Genomic DNA, 18,208 nt, shown 5'->3' with positions numbered 1-18,208 from the left:
GTTTTCTTGGATCAGAAATCTAAGAAACTGCATGCTTCAGACTGGGAGCGTGAGTACAGTTTATCTTGGGGGGTGCACAAAACACCATTGCTAAAAATGTGTGGGTAGTACGGGGGGAGAAAGGTGCCATTGAAAGGTTACTTCGTGAAAATTTGTCACTCTGCAAACGCCTTCTCTGTTGTGTTTCATTACTTTTTTGCACATGTGAATATGCAGCCCTCGAGAGCTTTGACACTGGATGTGTTTATACCGCATTCCTAAGGCATTTTTGGTTACATCTGGTGGTTGCTTTCCAAGTGCCTATTTGGATTCTCAAGTGGGTTTATCCTAAACCAAACAAAGGGTGAGGAGCTGCCCGTGGTTTCTTGCTCTGTTCAGGCTGGTCCTAAAGTGAGGTGAAGGTCTTCCCAGTCATAGAGCTGAATGGGAGTGGAAGTGGGCTGGCTTAAAGCTGGATATAACGTTTTTTGTGTAGCTAATGTTTTTTGCATAAGCTGGGGAAAAAAAGTGACATTTGCTTGATATTCTGTCTTCACAGGTATCCATCCAGAGAATTGAAAATCCTGAAGAATGGATCTACCTACCTCCAAGTATCTGGCTGCAAATGTCATTTTTCTTCTGTTTGTAATCTCTTCTGTAAGCACAGGTAAGTTTTTCCTGACATGGGGAAAAAGGGCATGGTTTGTAATTTTTTTTAAATAGAGATGTTCCTGGTTTAGATTGAGCAGCTTTTGACTTTTTGAATAAGAAGAGTCAAGGACAGAATGAGAAAACTCAGGAGAAAAGCCATTTTCTGATCAAGGGCAGCTGGACTGGCAAAAGATTGAAATTTCTGAGCAGGTGAAAGTACCCTCAGGAATCCCTCAGACTCTGCCACGCGTTCTTAAAACAAATCCAGATCCAACAAACTGCCACAAAGAAATAACAAAAGAAACCTCAGGTCCTAATAGCTGTGGCTGTGGGAGCAGTTTGCTGCATTGCCCAAGCACAGATGTGGAGAGCAAAAAGCTCTGGGGTGGGACATCCCTGCCCCTTGGGTTTTGTCTTTTCCAACTAGCCCTTTTCCTAAGCGGTTAGGGAAAGCGGAAAAGGGAAGCTGGATATGCATAGTCTAAATAGAACTAATTTGGGGACTTGTATTTGTTGAAAACAAAGAGACCATATGTCTTGCTCCAAATGCTGCAACTGCATGAAGCAACCCTTCATTGCCATGCTCAGGCCCTTTTGGTCAAGAAGCAAATAATTCAGTTAATTCCTTGTGCTGGGTAAAAGTTGCACTCTTATTTAAAAAATGACAATGTTAGTAATAATTCAAGCTGACAATGTACCTGGACGAGCTGGCAGAAGATGCTCAGCCCTTTGGTGTCCTTGGTGCAGCAGATGCGGCTGCTGTGCATGGATGCTGCTCTCTGGTATGAATTGGTTAATGAAATTGGAAATTTGGGTCCTTTGTTCTGATTTGTGCTGACTTTTGCTGATTGTCATCCCAATCATCAGCATAAATTCCTCTTGATTTCCCCTTAGGCTTCACTGCCTACCTCTCTGTTTCTAAATGAATTCTGGGGGCACAAGTCACCTTTTAAGACTGCAGGAAGCTCTTTTGGACACTAGCATAGTCAAATAAAAGGAAAAATTAACAACCTTTTGTCCTGTCCACTTAATCTAGATGATAAATTATACCTCTAGATTTGAATCAATTCTTTTGGTTTTATTTAACTACTCATCATGGGCAAATTTTTCTATTATCCTTATTCCCATGGGATAACAGCTCATTTTTTTTGAATTTGTTGTCAGTGTGTATTACAATTCTATTTGAACATCTATTTACAATGCAAGTCCCATTTCCTGCCTGAGGTATTTATCTTTGCCAACTCTTATTAATTCTGTGTGTATTCTGGTAGGATCCCTTATTTTCCTCCATTACTTTAAATGGGAAAAGGTGCCTCTGACATTACTGATATACTTCCAGTTTTCAGCTGGCACAAGTGATATCAAAATCAGGCACTGGATGTTTATCAGTATTTGACTTGCTACCTGGTAGATTATTAGCCCTCTCTGATTTGATCACTTCATGCATATGGAAAAAGTTTGCAGAGAGCCAAGGCATATGTTGCCCACATTAAATGTCCTTTGCTTATCTTGAATAGCAGGTATTTAATGGGTCTCTGGAGACAATAAGGCAGCGGCTGGTCCAATTCTATTGTTTTCTTAAGACATGAAGCTGGTGGAGGAATCTGACAGGAAACTGAAAGGGATGGACAGATTTTTGCTGTGGAATTACTGATGTCCCTCATGTTTCACAGTGGCAGCATGTAACAGCTCGATGTCAACTACACCAGGATATGTTTCCTTGCACAGATTTACATCGTTGTCCTTTCCATTAACTGGATGTATTAGTATCTGTGAAGCAAAACCCACCCAACTTTACTATACTAAGTGCCAGAGACATAACCCTGCTGAAGTCAAGATGTTTATCCCATGTCTATTATAATGGATTTGTGGATTCTGTCGTTTTCCTATGGTGTTTTTGTTTTAAAGGATAAAAATTGGAGAGCTGGTGAGAACTCCCAATGCTTTCTGATGGCAAAGGGCTCATTGTTCAAACTTCCACTGACCTCAGCTTCCTAGGATTAGAAAGGTTTCTACCCTCAGAAAATATGCATCACACATGGGACTCTCACACTCACAGTTTTGTTGATTAGAGTATGATGTGAGGCTCACATATCAAGTAAGATTATATCAGGGAAATATTTTATCTTAAGTAAACACTTACAACATGAGACTCTTGGATTTGGTATGAGAGCCGTTTAGACTAACACGTCATGGCAGTCCGTAATCAAATTTGTGTGTGGAGACTGGTGATGTGTGAACCCAATGTGAATGAATCCTTATTGCTTCTGCCTGGAAAAGCTCACAAACCCAGAGTCTCTCTCTCCTGTGAGATTCCTGTTGCTCTCTGTTACTGGGTGGATTGGTAATTCCTTGGTGCTTGCTGTTTTCATGTCAGTTTGAGCACTTTTACTTTCCATCTCCAGTGAAAACATATTATGCAACATATTTTAACATATTTACATTAAACAAAGCTTTTCAAACCTTACAGGTATTTTGGGAGCATTTTTACAGGTAGTAATTGTTTTATCCTTTCACCAACATCTTCCCTGGGCTTGTGAAAGGCTTTGTGTCTGGATGGCATGGACGGAGCTGAATGTCACTGCAGGAGGGGCTGTTACAGCCTCTTCTTGGGTAGTTTTCTGGAAAGTGCATCCCCCAAAAGACTCCTTTGCACTGGGTAGTGGGTTTTTCCATGCTTCCAGAAAACAGAAAGAAAACAGCTTAAGCTGTCGTTTCGGGTTTTTTTGGTTGTAACCTACATGTACTCTGCTGCACTGAGATATTACTGTGTTCCAGGGAGTCAGCAAAGGTGGGTACTGAGAGTGATACTTTAAAGATGCCCAGATATGGAGCTCTCTGTCTTGCACCAAACAAACGGTAATTTTCTTCATTCCCCATCTCTACCCAGCAGAAGCAGTGTGTCCTGATAAGGATCCTGAGTTAGAAAACTGGAACCCAGGCCACAACGAAGAAAACCGCATTGAAATCCGTAATGGCAGGAAGCTCCTTCTGTCTTCTTCTGCGACTGTGCACTCTATCCACATCACTGACGGAGGTAAAACATGCTGGTGGCAAAGCTGGGTGAAGTGTGCTTCCCACTGTGGCTATTTAAATCACTGTCTCATGCTGGGAGAGCTTCCTGCTTCTTGCTGAGAAGTGGGTGGCTACTGGACAAACATAGCTTTAATTCAGTACAAGGGTGGGTGGTAGCTGAGATGCTATCTGTCCTTTAGCCATTATAATCAACCTATTTGCTGTCCTTTCTGGAGAGTTTACAAAAGTAGGTCAGTATACTCATTACTTCTACTTCTGTGCTTTGCTTCAAAAACATTTTTTTACTAAATCATTTTCCTGATAACATCATACTGCAATAGTTGTGTTCTCAGGGTCTCAGGACAGGGCAGATACATATGTGCCTCTGTCTCTATGGACAGAGTCATAGTGTTGCTGGTGGCTGCTAGCATGAATAGCTTTTATTCATCTTAACTCTGAAGTTCTGTCTCAGTTTTGAATGAGTCCTCTTCCACACAAATCTTAATTGCATTCATCAAGAATTGGACTGAATAAAAAGCATGTAATAGCTTTAGGATTTGTATTGAGAGCTGTTTTGGGGAGGATGGGTAGAATTTTTCAAAGATGGAGATAAGACCCTAGCCCTGGGTTTAGCACAATGGTATCATAACATCTGATGAGCTGCTGTGTTTTAAAGCAAATATCATAACCTTTTCTACTTAGGAAAACTGGTCATTAAAGACGATGTGCAGCCTATCATTTTACGTACCAGACATATACTTATTGAAAATGATGGAGAGTTACATATTGGCAGTGAGACATGCCCTTACCAAAGCAACGTGGTTATCATCTTATATGGGCGGTATGTATGCATGATAAAATAATATCTTAGAACTTTCTAGGATCTCTCTTCCACAACAGGGAACAAAACTGTTCCTTAAAATTACATTTTCTCAGATATATTTATCATCATTGTTCTGTGGAACTTCCAGTAGCTTTTTAAACAATTTAAATGGACTGTAAAAAATTGATGCAGTTTTAGTTCTGGTTTTCAAATCTTAAGGGGGGAAGAACACTGGGGTAATTGAGCATGCCAGAAAATCAGCATGTACCTTGCCACCACTCAAGCTGATTTTCTAGAATAGGCTTAAAACCCAAGAAGTTCTTGTATTCTGAAAATTCTCCTCTGTAAACATCCTTTCTTTCTGCATGACAGTGGTGAGCCAAAGGATAACACATTTATGTCTTGCAGATTGCTACAGGATCTCTTAGAATTTCAGGGATGCCAAACTCATATTTAACAACCACTAGAACTCCTGGTTAGGGTACTAACTTCCTCCAGAATTCAAAAACACAAGCGTGTCATTCATTCTAGGCTTCAAGCCTCCTCTAGCCTGGATATAATGAATATAACATGTATAATCTGTGTTCCAGATTGCTGCTGGTCTTCAGTGATTGCTAATATTATTTAAAATAATTTATTTTCTGTATAATGTGGGCAGTTGCTGATTCTGAGAGCAGTTTATCATTGCAAATCATGACACTTCTTTCCTTGGGTCATAGCGGAATAAGAGGAGAGGCTCCTTAACTGCCAGATACAAACCCAAAACTGGTTCCTTTCCTCCCTTCCTGCTGCAGGGCGGATGATGGCAGCCAGCCAAATCCCTACTTTGGGCAGAAGTATCTTGGAGTAAGTAAGGGTGGCACTCTTGAGATCCACGGAAAGAAAAAGCTGTCCTGGACTTTCCTAAACAAAACTCTTCATCCTGGTGGCATGGAAGAAGGTGGATATTACTTTGAAAGGAGCTGGGGCCATCGGGGTGTCATTGTCCATGTTATTGACCCAAAGACGGGGGCAGTTGTCCATTCAGATAGGTGAGTTGCTTTTCAGCTGTCTAGAGGTGAGGATCTTTGGGAACAGGTTGGGGACAACATCTCAGCAAGCTCAGAACATTTAACATCTTATTGCATCTATATATAATTCTTTCTAGATCAGAAATCTCCAAAACCAAAGAGTGAGTAGTGTTAGTACCTTGCTAGTCTGTCAACTAGAGAGTTTAATCAATTTGGCTTAACAAAAACCCCTAATATACCCCGTTAGACAAGTGCTTTTACAAGAGGATAATATCATTACTGTAAACAATACAAAAAAGTTCTTTATAACACTTGCTTTTCAGCACATAAAGCTGCAATGCTCACTGAAGTAAGCGGTTTTGGGTGTTTTTATCACTTCAGGTTTGACACCTACAGAGCAAAAGAGGAAAGTGTACGTCTTGCCCAGTATTTGGGCAAAGTTGCAAATGGCATGATCCTGTCGGTTGCAGTGAACGATGAAGGATCTAGAAACTTGGATGACTCTGCCAGGAAAGCAATGACCAAACTGGGCAGCAAGCATTTCCTCCACCTTGGGTTTAGGTATGTGCCAGTCCTGCCAGTTCTCCCAGCACAGAGGCTTTATTATGCTCCTGAGATGTCCAAATAATTCCGCTCTCTCAAAGGCATAAAGTTCTTTCACATGAAAAAAAAAAAAAAAAAAAGAGAGAAAAAAGAAGGAAACTTCTCAATCTCAATGTGAAGTTTCAGCAGTTAATTAGATAGATGCACTCAGTGTCTATATTTGGTATTTTTATTAGCAGATTGAGGAATTGCATATGATTCACATTAAAAAAATATGTTTTTCTAAGATTTGTTGCCACAACTTTCTTATTCCAATTCATTTTCAAGCCATCCCCCAAAGATTTAAGCGTATCTACACACACACAGTAGATTGAATGGGCTGAACGCTAAGGGTGGTAGAGTAATAGTTGTGGAACCCTGGCTAAATACATACAGACATACATGTATGTCTATATGTATTCAGCTTGTCCAATACATATTTGGGGACTTGTGCAGCACAGAAATTTAAAAAGCATGAATTTATGGTGTAGATTGTAAATACTTCTGTGGCCAATACAGCATCTGTGTTGGCACACGCACTGTTGAGAATATTTGCTATTTACCCAACTGTAGTCATTATACTTTCTGTGTTTATCTGAATTTATGTAGGCTATTTTTTTTAAGAGGCACTAAGAGGGTTACTGCAGAACATGAAAAAAAGAAAAAAATCTGCCTTGTAGGGAGAAGGGTTTCAGTGCAGCAGTCTGTGAGAACAGACAACTGTCAGCTGGGCATGTGCAGATGGAGTAAGATTTGAGGTGGTTGATGAAAAGGTCATGTCAAATATTACAGGAACTCCTGTGCACCAGGTAATGCATTTCAAAGGATCAACCAAGGCTGCAGAAATAGTTTCCAAAACCAGGCTCTCTCCATCAGTGTGATGCTTGCTCTCAACTACCCGGACCCCATATCAAAGCCCAGTAGCCTGCTGGTTTGTTTTTTTCAAAGTCTTAAGTTAGAGAAACAGAAAAAGTTTTTTAACACTATACTTTTTTTTTTTTTTTCCAATTGTGCAACAGGAAGAAATTGATGGGTTTCACACATGTTTATAAAAGTAAATTGCACTTGATGTTTTTAGGCTGCTGTGGTGTTTTAATGCTAGTTGCTCACTTCTTTGCCGTAAATGCTTATAATGGAAATACTATAGAAATTCATCCATGGAATCGTGCCTTTCAGCATTGCTATTTGCAGTCAAAAAGCTAATCCTCGCCATGCTGTTATCTGAAATAGCACAATATTTCCTTATATAAATAATAGGGACATTGTGGGTACCACAGTGTGGTAGTAGTTGGTAAATATTGTCTCCCACCAGCATACTGGTATGTGGAAAAATACCTGCATCTTGGTGCCTTATTTAAAAGATTGTATTTTTAGGAGGGTTCTCAGCATTAAAGGTCATTAACTTTCAAAAAAAAAAAAAAAAATTGGCTGGGTGGCAGCTGGGACCACATTTACAAATGTTAGATGGCAGAATGGGAGACAGGCAGCTTTATCAGATATATCCAAGTTATTTTCCCTATGGAAATTGAATTCCCACTTCACTTTAGTGTAACAAGATTTAGACATATTGGTTTATGTTTCAGACACATCTATAACCATGAATTAGGATTTATATACCTGAGCGGTGCTTTTCGTAAATTTTTTTAAGATCTTAAAATAAAAATGTTCAGGATGAGAAAATTACACACACATGTACAAACTTTAACCTGTACGGCAAAGGAAGGCTCTGACAGAGGATACTGGATGGATTTTTCTTTCTAACATACCTGTGTCCACGCTCTCACCACTCACTGCCCAACACCCAGGGTTTGCTGGCTGGTCCCGCTGAATCCTGGTTGTCAGATCACAGCTCCCTGCTGATGGCTGGGGCTGACCAAGGACATCACTGAGACAACAACAGCGTAAGCCCCAGGCAGTAACTTGGCTTATGAAATTTTTATTTCACGTTTTGTGAGGTGCTACTTGAGTCAAGTTATTCAGCTGTAGACTGGGTTGTTTTCCAACTGGGGCGGTGGTGGGTGTATATGGACAAATTCCTTTCTACGTCCAGTTGCTCCATATTCACCCAGATTGTGAAGTTGTGCAACCCCCCCTTCCTGTAGCAGAGCTGATGAGCAATCCTGATTTATCCAGAAATGTTTTTGTGCTCCTGGCATCTCTTTCAGTTGCCTATTTGCTGATTCCAGAACATTAGAAATGAAAGGAAAATCTTGCATTCCTCCTCTATTGTTGTCCTTTTGAAAAGTGAGGTTACTCTTTAAGTATAAGCTTTTTTTTTTTTCTTCTACTAATAAATTAAAATAAAGCCTTTCTGCAATTGATGACATAGTTGTTCTCTTTGGAGTCCCATCCAAATATCACAGGTTTGGCTCTGAACTTACTGGTCCCTTTGTCTCATATACCCAAAGAGATTGCATGTGTCCTTATGTGTCAGGGTTGAATGACTTTAAAACTATTTTTAGTAATAAACTGAGAAACAAGTATTTAACATATGAAATGGGGCCAAACCTTGAGCTGCAGAACTAGATAGCTTCTCATTCTTTAGATTATTTTTGAGATTATTTTTAGGCCATCATCTTTTTTGTCATTTGTTTCAAATTTGGTGACCAAAAGAAAAAAAAAAAGTATCATCTCGCTTGCTGAGTGATAGTGTCCTTCCTGCCCCATCCCCCTTCTCTCCCTGGATGGAGATCACAGCCCGGCAGTGCCTTTGGCAGTTGGAGCACAGGCAAGTTTTCCAGCAGGAGCATCTGGCTCGCTGGCAGGCTCCCGAGGCAGTTGTGCTGACCGCTTCCACTGAGCCCATCCTGTGCTGGGGCTGAGGACAGGCACTGGGACTGCCTCCCCCTGAGGAGCTGTGTCTGGTGTGTGCGTGGGGCTTTGGCATGGCATGGGGTGCACTAGAGTTCCCTGGAGCCTGCTCCTGCCAACCCCAAAGCTGGGAATCCCAGTAAAGCCGGGCTCACGCCAGTGGTGATTTGTGCGTGTTTTAGTGACTATCTGTCAATGTCTGTATATGGTTTCTTCTGAAGTCCCAAAGTGGTTTATAACTTTGTTTCTACCAGCAGATGGTAAATGTAAGGTGACCTGCAAGACTCAAGGGTGAATCTTGATGCAATTGAAATCACTGGATATTTATACCTATAGAGACATGATTTAATCTATGGTACTGTTTGCTAAGTTCAGGGTAGGGGTGACAGTCTCCCTGCCACCCTAAAAGCATATTTGTTATTCTGTTAGTAATTAAGAGTAGATATGCCTGAACTACTTCTATTTCAAAGATAAAACTCCCTTCTGACCTCCACTAATGGGGTTCACCTCCAAGGCTGGGAGGCATTTTAGTCTCTGTCTCCATTGCTTACTCATCCATGTGGTCATTCTCCAGCGTTGCTGATAGCTATTGAACCTACTCAACCAGTAACCATCCAGCGATAATGAACTTACTTCTGATATAGGATCAGATTTGAACACACAATTCACACTCATAAACCTTTATCCCTGTTCAGTGTTCGAAATAAGGAAACTAGATATCCAGGTTTTTTTTTTATTGCCCTTTGCCAGCCAGTCTGTCTATTAGAAATTCTCATGGGTCATTCCAAAGACAATTGTGATATACAAGGTTTCAGCATGAGCTAAATTTATTTAAGCAGAAGTGGCTTTTTTCTGTATTTTTTAGGATGTGTGCACATACACAAAAATTGAAATTTTTCAGGCTCCTCGGGAGTTACTGGTGTCCTGTGGGTCTGTCACACACAAGCCTCTTTAAACACTCATTTAAAAGCGAAACACACTTGTTATAGGAATGTATTAAGCAAGGATTTGTCTTCAAATTTCCTTCTCTTTTGACATATTTACTGGAGAACTATAGAGTGTTAAGATATTTTTCATTTTAACCAAGCTGCCTGTCACACTATTAAGGCTGTTTTGAATGCAGTGCCCCTGAGAAATGCAAGAACACTGGGCTATAAAAAAATATGCGTCTCATACATGACATAACTTCATCATTTCTCATTTTAATTTTCCAGGCACCCATGGAGTTTTATTACTGTTAAAGGAAATCCCTCCTCTTCTGTTGAAGATCACGTTGAATATCAAGGTAATTCATGCACAAAATGTTGGCTTGACATTATCTCTGGAAGTTATTGGAGTTATGGCTGAGATTAATTTGGTCAATGGTGTTTTCACTTAACACTCCATTACATCGAAGCTGTGAGCAATTGATGATTAGACATATTTAATTGAATACTCCCTGTATATATTGCTTCTTCCTATTAATGCAGCTGAGGCAGCTGAATGGGGTATAACCTAGATTATCCAAACCCTGGGACAAAAGGTGAGATCCTGCACCAGTGTAAACCCATATAACTCTACTGAGCTCAGACACTGTCTCTCTTAGACAGAAAGCTATGGAACAAACCCACTTTACACTAGTTGAAAATTTAATCAGTTTATCCTGTTTTGGTAGCCTCAAATACTATTTCCTTGCAAGCTGAAGACTTTTGAGGCTGTGTCTTTTCATGACATTTTCAAGAGCAGCTAACAACATGGCTTGCTACAACATCAAATAAAAATAGCAATATATTACAAATCAGGAGGTTTTTATCCTCTCTTGATTTTTTAAGATTTTTCCTCCTGATTGTCCAAGCAGTTATAAAAGTGTCTGGAACCTCATTCCAAGATCAGTAAATTTTTCTAAAAACTGTGCAGGGCTAATTCTGGATAATGTAGCCAAAATATGCAAACAGACACGTGAACCATTACCTTTTAAGTTCTGACTTTTATTGATTGCATTCAGTGATTTTACCAATGTTTGTTTTTTTACAGGTCACAAAGGGTCAGCTGTGGCCAAAGTATTCAAACTATTCAAAGCTGAGAATGGAGAACATTTTAACGTCTCTTCGACTAGTGAGTGGGTTCAAGGTAAGAGGTCTGTGTACCATTTAACTTAGTGGTAGGCAGCTGACAAATAGGGTGAATCATCCTTTTTATTGCAATACTTTTCCTTTTGGGAAGAATGGACTTGCTAGCTGCTATTTACATCGTTGTTAACCCAAGTAAAGAACACGCACAGATTCTTTCCCCAATTGTCTCCGGGGCTCTCTGAATAACTGGGATCCTTTTTCCTTTACTGTACTGGGTATGAAATTCCATCTCTTATGATCTAAGAGATCACACACAACCTCTTACTTCTTTTGACTGCATAGTCGTCATGTCCATGTTTCAGACAACATACAGTAACCGGTCGTAACTTGATCTGAAGATCAGAAAAGGCAGCTAAGGAGGATCCAAAATCCATACCTATTAATAATGCTTGTACTGCATACTCCAATTATGTAGCTTTTAATAACTCTGTTCTCCCTTGGCTGGTTACACTTCACAGCATCATTAAAAGTGGCTGACAGACTGGCAGGAAGAGGCAGGAATCAGATCATCGGTGAAGAAACTTGTGAATGATATCTGAGATCATATTATGCTTCATGCATTTTTGCTGTGCTCATTAAGCTTGACTTTCAAATGACTTTTCTTGTTTGCACTTGTCTCCAGATGTAGAATGGACAGAGTGGTTTGAGAAGCCTGATAAAGCGAGATCTAAGGACATGGAGAAGCTTTCTGATTTCAAAGCTGCTCATCCTGATAAAATCTGTAGGCAACCCATTGACATTCAGGTAGGCTAGCTTACCACTTGCTTTAGAGCGGTAAGTCCTCTTTGGACTTACACTGAACCCCCAAATAATTGTGCTTGTTGGCAATTTTTGTTTCTAAATAAAAGACGTTGATTATTTTACTGCTCTATTACATAACCAACAAGATCTGGTATCCAGTCTTGTATCCTTATGAGACACAAGTTTATAGAATTGAGCTCCTTTCAGTAAATTCTGGCTTCTGGCATGAAAAGGGGTACAGATGGGGTCACAGACAGCACAGATGCTATCATGAAATATGTGGTTCCCTGCTGGAAGATTAAAAAGAAAAAAAAACCACATGAAAATTTCAAAATTTTCAAATGGCCCCAGAATGGGCCCTACCTAAAAAATTAATCACAAAATATAATGAGATGGTAAAGCTACCAGCTGTATTAGGTTGGAAAAAAACGTTGGTGAGCTTGCAGACATTTCTTGAAGTAATTTGTTTTTAATCTGTGGAAAGAAATGTGAATTGTGTTTGTGGCTAAATATTATAGTTATGCCATCAGGCCAGTATGCTGAGGAGAAATCATAAACCTTTTCTGAGACTGCAAAAGCCTCTTTAAGGACAAAAAAAAAAAAAAAAAAAAAGGAAAAACTAAGCTTTTTTCATGTGTTCACCATATACTTTATATGTCTGCCTGGTAAAACAACTACAGAGAAGCATTGCCTAGCAAAAGACAATGAAACACTTAATATTTGTGGGAGGCTGAACCTAAGGTTCCTGGGAACTCTGAACCAGTGGTATTGTCCTTATTCACAAGAATGTGGCTATTGAAGTAAATGGGAATTCTGACAGTATGAGTGAAATTTTCCAGGGCTAGATGTTATAAAGAATCTCCTCTTGAACAGAAAGGAAAAAAACCTGCCTTATAATATTCTGCCAGGTCTCATCAAATCCACATTCATTTCTGCTTCCATATACATATATTAGAAGTGACAACTTAGTTCAGAACAGGGGTCAGATGTTTGTTGTGATACAGCCCCTTCTAGCATGTGTATTAAAAGAGAAACAAGAAAGATGTTCTTCTGTTCAAGAAACAAACCTTTTTTTCTTTACTGTTAAATGGCAGTTAGTTACTTCTTTTTCCATGTATGTTAGAAGCGAGACATTTTTCAGTTTCTCCTGCAGATCTCAGGGCAAGTCCTCAGGTACTGTAATCTGGTGTTGCTCATTGCCTTCATCAAGTTACACTGATTTATACCAGCTGGCCTGCTCCAGCTATGCTACATACAAGAAAACTGAAGATATGATGATAATAACAGAAGCGCAGCACAGCCAGAGGCGCGTTCCTGCAGCTGGTGGTGCTAATCCCATACATGGCAGTGGGATGTATGCATTAAAAAGGAAGGTCTGCCTGAGTGAGAGAATCAGGATCAGACCCTTCACTGAAAGATGGCTTATCTCCTGGTGCCTTGTTAAGATGCATGTGTTATTTGGATTGCCCAGTGCAATGCATCACATTTTTGTGAAAGGGTCAAGAGAATTGCAGGTTATAGAGCTGGACCGTGAAATTTAACATGACCCTGAGGGGTGACATTGCCCCAGCAGGAACACAGGAGAGGCTACATAGCACTGCTTCTTGGAAAGATACAGCCTTTTTCCTCAAGGCAGCTCCACAGGCATGTAAGAAAAGGCCACCTCTTGTTCTTTTTAAAACAAGGGATATTGGAGCAGCTTTGTCTTTTTCTTAGAGAGACTGATCCACGCAAAGAAAAAATACGACCCCCACCTCTTTTTTCTGCAAGATTCAGACATAGTCCAGCCCCTTGCAATGCAGTAAAGTGCAGCGAAGAGGCTTGAAACCAGGAGTTCATTTGGGTACAAGCATCTGTGTCCAGTGTTTTCATCCGCCCTCAAACCAATGGTAGGAGAAAATCTAGGGCACCGAGGCAGATGTTAGTGAAGCTCAGAATACTCCTCCCAAAAAAGCACATGGTCTTAATATAGATACGAGAAATGCATGCACTTAGCAATCATCTGTGGAGCTTGTGGACAAAATAGCTGTGTCTGAGCACCAGCTGGAGTGCTGGCTGGTTAGTACACCTAACAGTCACCCTGTTTTGTTCTACAACTGTTGAGCAACCACCCAAAACAACGAAAAAGCCTCTTCTGATGGCATCAATGTTTTGGTGAAATCTTTTCACCTCAACGTTTCACCTGTTTTATATTTTTATCCTCATTCCAGGCAATGACGCTTGATGGAGCTGATTTAACAACAGAGGTTTTCTACAAGAGTGGCCACGATTACAGGTTTCTGTGCCATGGCAAGGACCAGACGGGCGAGGGCTGCCAGAACTATAGAGTACGGTTCTTGTGTGGCAGATCTGGTACGTGCTCCATGTCTGAAAAACAGACCAGGGAAAAGCAGAAATACTGTCTTCAAATGACTGGCTCTTGTTTGGAGTAAGAACAACTTGAGTAATTTTCCAAGCTAAAACTTTGACATGAACACAGATAAAACAGATGAAGATTTATCTCAGGAAAAATTCCTGAGCACTAACAGAGGCAACAGGATGGTGTCTAAAAAACCCAGCATGGCTACGGCAAATACGTGGCAAGTCCCTTCCTGTAAATATCTTGTCTTTTGCTAAAGCATTTTGGGATGAGGTAGGATTAGTCAATCAGAGTGTGCAAAGACAACAGGTTTTGAAAGTAATACTTTGTTTTGTAGTTGTTAATTCCAGCACCGCTGTCCCTAACCTGGTCATTAGACAGGTCATCAGGATTCTTTGCCATTCAGCCAGCAGGAAAAGAAGGGTGGAAGACAGTTGTTTTTCTGGAAAAAACTGTCATTATGTTAAAGACCACTTGGCTGCTGTAAAAAACAGTGCCCAGCACCCACAAGTGCTGCTGCTAAGTGGGTGTGGTGAAAATGAGCCACCAAGTGCTACATTTAAATTTAGTTCTGGGGTTAGTGGAAATTCCACCTGCTTGCAGCTAAATGAAAACACTTTCTTGTTTACTGGTTTTCCAAGCCAAAGCCAGTAAAAAGCATGTTTGGAAGAGTTAACTATTTTTTGTTGTATGAGGAAATCAGAATTTTGCTGGCGTTCCAGGAAAAAAAAAAAAAAAAAAAAAAAAAAGAAGGAGCAAACACGCAGTCTGATAAGATTAACTGCATTATCCACCCTTCCATTTTGGCTTTTCAGTGAAACCAAAGCTTACGGTAACCATTGACACCAACGTGAACAGCACGGTCCTGAATTTGGTGGATGACGTGAGCTCATGGAAACCCGGAGACAGGGTTGTGGTTGCAAGCACTGACTACTCCATGTACCAGGCGGAGGAGTTCCAAGTGCTGCCGTGCAGAACCTGCAGACCCACCCAGGTCAAGGTAGCGGGTAAGGTGCTTTATCTTGTCATGCTGGTGTTGCAGTACACAAATTCTGTCATTTGCACTGGGGTAACTCCATGAAGAATTGCAAAGGTTTGAAAGACACCTGAATTTGATGGCTAATTTTTAGATGCTTTTGGGAAACCTATGCTTTTGGTGCTTGAAAAGCATCTAATTTGATGCTGGTTCCTTTCTGCCTTCCCTTTCCATAGCTGTCTCCATTTCTTGTCCCCATGCACAGTATTGAATGGATATATTTATTTAAGAGAAACAAATGCAGGTCATGTATTTGAAATATTCAGTTTTACATAACTGGATTTGAAAATGTATCACTTCCTAGAAAGCAGGAGATGAGCACGGCTGATCTGAAGAGTGAGCTAGGGCAGGAGCAGGCCGTGAGAGACTGTGAGGCTATGAAGTAATGTGCAGCTGGCTGTCTTCCTAAGAAAGTTAGATTTAGCAAGAACTGTAATCTTACATTTGAGAAATGCTGTTTTGTACTACTGAAGCTACTGTTTCTCTTTTACTGTGTCTCTAGAGGGCATTGCTCAGAGGTGATGTATTAACCAAACATTTCTGGAGTCAAGTGGCCAGTGAGTTGTCCTGCTGTCCCACAGCATGGGGGGAGATGGAATCGGTAGGGTGCTGCCCCGAGTTAGTCTGAGCAGGAGGAGCAGGAACCTTTGCAGAGCCACAGCATTTTTCTTTTGAAGGTGACTAGCTCAAATCCAGAACAAATTGCTTTTGATGAAAAGACATTGCAGACCAATGATTGTTAAGTGGCCTTCAGACACTTTGTCCAATTAAGTAGCATAACCATGATGAAGTATTACTGATTATACAGACTATTACTGTAATGAGCATAAAAGTGAAATCCATAGCAGGAGATTTGTATCTCCACTTGAGTCTGTGAAGCAGCCTTTTCTTTCTAGAACTAGATTTTGGCACATTGATAAACAGAGATTGGAAATACCACATGAACTGCCTCTTCTGTGAAAAAATGAAGAGCTTTTAATTGCTATACTTTACAAAAGCAAAAGTTATTTTACAATATAAAAGTATGTAACAGCTGAGGCCGTATTTCAAAGGCAGCATCTGCCCGGTGGTAAATCCTGGATGTTACTTTATCTTTTGCTTACACACTGGCAATTGCTCTAGGCAGAGGTTTTGTCTGCGTTTACAGTAAGATCTTTCTGAGAAACCATGAGGGCACTTGGAACATCCAATGCACCAGGGAGTTTGCTCAGTTCTGTGAAATGAACTATTTCACCATTATCTCTGATGCAACATCTTCTGGAAGGTACCAGTATACTTCCTTTGGCAACTGTCTCACCTCAGAGCTCTAGCTGTTCATTGTCAGATGGCCTGAAAGAGAGATGTTCATCAAGCCAAGAAAAATGTTATTCACAGTTTGAATGTATCATAGTCTTATGACTTAAAATGACTAGCAGTTTCAAAGAAGACACACATCCAAGTTGAATATTTTTCTTGAGCAATTTTTGAGCCATTGGAAAAACCATACCAGACTAGTATGATATAAGTCACATCACAAAGATGATCTTGGAAGATAGTCAGTAAAAATAAAAATGACATAGGAGTAGTTCTCTTAGGCTTCCAATAATCTAATGGATCTGTGAAATTCATTTAATTACATTTATCTTCTACAACAATGGCAACTAAGTTAGTTTAAGGAAATTAATAAAGGGTTAAAAACAACAAAAAATGTTCATGTGAATTTCAAGTGAAGAAGCAGTGGAAACACTTGTTAAAGTAATTGTGCTCTTGGTCTCCAACTACTCTTTAGAAGAATTAGGACACTCCTGTTATTACCACAAATGACACAAACACCAGGGCCAAAGTCTGCCCTTACTTCTATCCAGGCAACTCCATTGACGTCAATGGGATTTCACTGATTATATAAATCAAGGCAAAATCTAGTCCAGTAATAAAAATCACATCCAACTTTCTTGTAACAAAAGCACATTTACACTAGAAAATAAAATAATTTGCCTGATTCTAAGTTCAGTCTAGATGAAATAAAACTAGGGGAAGGCTGAGATCTCCCCTGCCTTTAGGAGCCAGGAGGTCCCTGAGCTGCTCTGTGCCATGGTGTAACTTCATCCATTGCCCTGTGCCATGACACGCAATTAGCCAGAATAAGGAGCACTAATGAGCCAGGGATCGGGTGTTTTTTATGCCTCCTCCCCTCCATGATGCCAGCAGCCTGCACAGCCCTGCCCATGCTTTCCATGCCCTGCCAGGTGGACAGCAGTACCACGGCAGTGGTCTTCAAGATGTACTCATCATTAGCAGGGGAAACACCACCACACTGAGCTCTTGGGTTGAACTGAAACCTGTCTGTGTGCAGGCATGCGTCTATGAATCTCCCATGATCAGGCATTGACTTTGATGAAACTTGTTGGGGTTCAATTAATTACCTGTGAGTCTTCCGACCCACTGTTAAATAGGGCTTCCTTTGTCCCAGAGGCTCAAACATTGTGTGAAGGGAGAACGGAGAGCAAGCCCATAAAAATAGCTGGCAAGCAGTGGGGCTGGCCTCCAGCCCTCACTCAGGTGAGCAGCCCTCTGCACAACCTGTGCCTGTGTGGCAGCATTAGGCTCTTAATTGCATGCAAAAGATGTTCCTCATAAATGTCTGCCTTCCTTTTGCTATGTGAGATACTCAAGATTGCTTTGCTCCTTCTGAGAAAAGACTTTCACACAGATACATTTATATATGGGGTCTTGGAGGGATGTCATTTGTAATAAATGGAATGGCCTAATTTTCTGAAGAGGTTTAGTTTAGCAGCTGAGAATGCCAACAGTCTGCCCTTTGAAAGACAAATGATAAAACCATTCCTACATGTGATGGTTTATTTCCCTTTAAATACTTTTTTTTTCCTCTCCATTTTTTTTTTTTAAAACAAAACCTAAATGTCAGATCTGAACTACTTATGAGTCTCTTTGTTTAAAAAAAGACAGAAAACCTCTGCTTTGCAGACAGACAATTTGGTGTGGTAGCCACTTGGCATACCAAGGTTTAATTATAATTGATGCTCTCATCGTTTAGTAATAGTTTAATAGACATGGGCTAGTGTATTATGCCAAATAAGTCAAACTCATTAG

General features: G+C 40.4%; 1 protein-coding gene across 1 annotated transcript in view; it reads left to right on the top strand.

Annotated features, from left to right (window-relative positions):
* Positions 1–570: 570 nt before the first annotated feature.
* Positions 571–18,208, top strand: part of CEMIP (cell migration inducing hyaluronidase 1) — a 51,629-nt gene continuing 33,991 nt past the window's right edge. The window contains exons 1-10 of the mRNA XM_010167536.1: positions 571–646; positions 3,521–3,667; positions 4,348–4,486; positions 5,263–5,499; positions 5,860–6,039; positions 10,086–10,156; positions 10,885–10,980; positions 11,605–11,726; positions 13,934–14,075; positions 14,898–15,089. Of these exons, the coding sequence (XP_010165838.1) occupies positions 571–646; positions 3,521–3,667; positions 4,348–4,486; positions 5,263–5,499; positions 5,860–6,039; positions 10,086–10,156; positions 10,885–10,980; positions 11,605–11,726; positions 13,934–14,075; positions 14,898–15,089 (1,402 nt within the window). The remainder of the gene's footprint in view (positions 647–3,520; positions 3,668–4,347; positions 4,487–5,262; positions 5,500–5,859; positions 6,040–10,085; positions 10,157–10,884; positions 10,981–11,604; positions 11,727–13,933; positions 14,076–14,897; positions 15,090–18,208) is intronic.

The sequence above is a fragment of the Antrostomus carolinensis genome, unplaced genomic scaffold (assembly GCF_000700745.2).
Source record: "Antrostomus carolinensis isolate BGI_N321 unplaced genomic scaffold, ASM70074v2 scaffold7075, whole genome shotgun sequence".
In the NCBI taxonomy this organism is placed as follows: Eukaryota; Metazoa; Chordata; class Aves; order Caprimulgiformes; family Caprimulgidae; genus Antrostomus; species Antrostomus carolinensis.
The sequence above is the reverse complement of the archived record's forward strand: the minus strand, read 5'-3'. Positions and strand labels throughout refer to the sequence as shown.